At 42.5% G+C, this 1,859-nt stretch overlaps 1 protein-coding gene across 1 annotated transcript in view; it reads left to right on the top strand.

Moving 5' to 3' along the window:
• Window positions 1–1,859, top strand: part of Cep126 (centrosomal protein 126) — a 119,528-nt gene that overhangs the window by 66,358 nt on the left and 51,311 nt on the right. The window contains 1 exon segment of the mRNA XM_023709481.1: window positions 1,580–1,689. Within this exon segment, the coding sequence (XP_023565249.1) occupies window positions 1,580–1,689 (110 nt within the window).

Genomic DNA, 1,859 nt, shown 5'->3' with positions numbered 1-1,859 from the left:
TTTTTTAAAATTTGAGATATATATACGTGCATACACATGCATTATTGTGTTAATTTGCCCAAGAAAATTTTAAGTATCACAGAAAGATGAAGTAAAATCTTTTAAAATAAATATTAAATGTTGTTACATTTAATACTGTTAAAATAATTTTATGTATTAACTATATACAAAGTACTTTTGTTCTCAAATGTTACTAATAATGCTCTGAATGCTAGCTCTGAAATGTCATCAGTTAGGAGAATTCCATATATCACCTGCCAATATTTCAGGGCACAGTGTATATTTAAGGTAAGATTTATGTTAGTTTTTTGGATAATTTTCAAATTTATGGCACTTCATTACATATACAGTTATATTATTGCTATCATTATGTGGTAAGATATTTATAATTAAAAGATGCCAGCTCTAGCATTTTTCTATTCACCTATTATGCTGTATATTGTAAGGATATTGCAATTAAAATTATACAAAAAATATTTTAAAATAATAAACATCATTTATCCACCATGCACCGTAAATACGACATGGAGAGCCCTAAAAAGCGTCATGTTTCCACCTGCATGAGAACTTGCTTAGGTACTGCAAGACGTGTAAATCCTCCTACCTGAGCGCACGTAGGTCTCAGCACATGACAGAAAGCCTTAACGAAGCCAGGCGCAGAAGCACCCAGTCGCAGCCTCGGCTAACCTCAGGCTGAGGCGGGAGCACGGCAAGTTTGAGGCAAGCCTGGGAAACTTAGCAAGATCTTATGTCCACACAACTTTTTTTTTTTATTATTCGTAAAAGGCTCCCTGGGCGTAGTGGACCATGCCTGTGATGCTAGAACTCAGGAGCCTGAGGCAGAGAAGCTCTGTAACTGTGAGACTAGCCTGGCTGCAAACGAATTCAAGGGCCATCTGAACTGTGTAACTAGACCCTCGCTGTCTCCACAACAGGGAGGCTGGTGGGCAGCCCTGTGGCGCAGCACTTGCCTAGCATGCATGAGGTCCTGATTCAGTCCTCAGTGCCAAGAAAAGGAAGGGTGAGGAGGGAGGGAGGGACAGAGAAAAGGAAGAAAAGGAAAGAAAAAAAGAGGATGGGGAAGGAAAGGGATGGAGGGAAGGGGAGGGAAAAGAAGAGACACCAATGACTGACGGTGCCGCTGCCAGGCTGCTGTATGTGGGACTTTTCTTCCTTCAGAAATCAGGTTCAGTATATGCTCTCTGCAGCAGTCAGTCTGTTCGCTGTGTAACAAGAGTGTCGCCGTCAGACATTGTATCAGTAAAAGTTCAGTTTCTAGACAGTAAGTCCAAATTGGAATTCTGACACACCGCTCGCGCGCCACTGGCTTCCTGCCCTGTCTTCCTGGTGTTCCAGGACCACGGCTCAGAGGTCAGACCTCTAACTTAGGAGCCACGCAGAAGCAGGGATTCCATTGAGCAAATCCTTGTAACTGCCGTGCGGTAGCAGGAACTCGGGAAAAGTGTGTTGACCGTGGGCCAAGAGCTGTCTGTGATATGTAAAGGTGACTCGGAAGTTTTCATTGGATGCCTGTTACATACTCGAGTAATTCCTGACCTTGTGCTGACATTTGTTTAAGATTCTACGCTTAGAAGAAAACGAATTGTTGAAAATAAGCAGAGAAGCCTTTCAGACCAGAAAAGAAAGAACCCTGGATCTGTAGCACAGAAGTTCAGTGGGCAAATGCATGTAAGTACAGTGTTGACAGAAATCTCTGTTCAGGGCCCACGAGATAGCTCAGCAGTGTAAAGGGCATGATTAGGCAAGCTTAGGCACGTGCAGGGATCGAGGTTTGATCCCCAGCACCACAGGGCAGGCTGAACCGGCCACAAAAAATAAATAAATAAATAAATAAATAA

This window comes from Octodon degus, unplaced genomic scaffold, assembly GCF_000260255.1.
Source record: "Octodon degus isolate 3935 unplaced genomic scaffold, OctDeg1.0 scaffold00012, whole genome shotgun sequence".
Classification (NCBI taxonomy): Eukaryota; Metazoa; Chordata; class Mammalia; order Rodentia; family Octodontidae; genus Octodon; species Octodon degus.
Note: the sequence above shows the minus strand (reverse complement) of the source record. Positions and strands in the feature narration are given on the sequence as shown.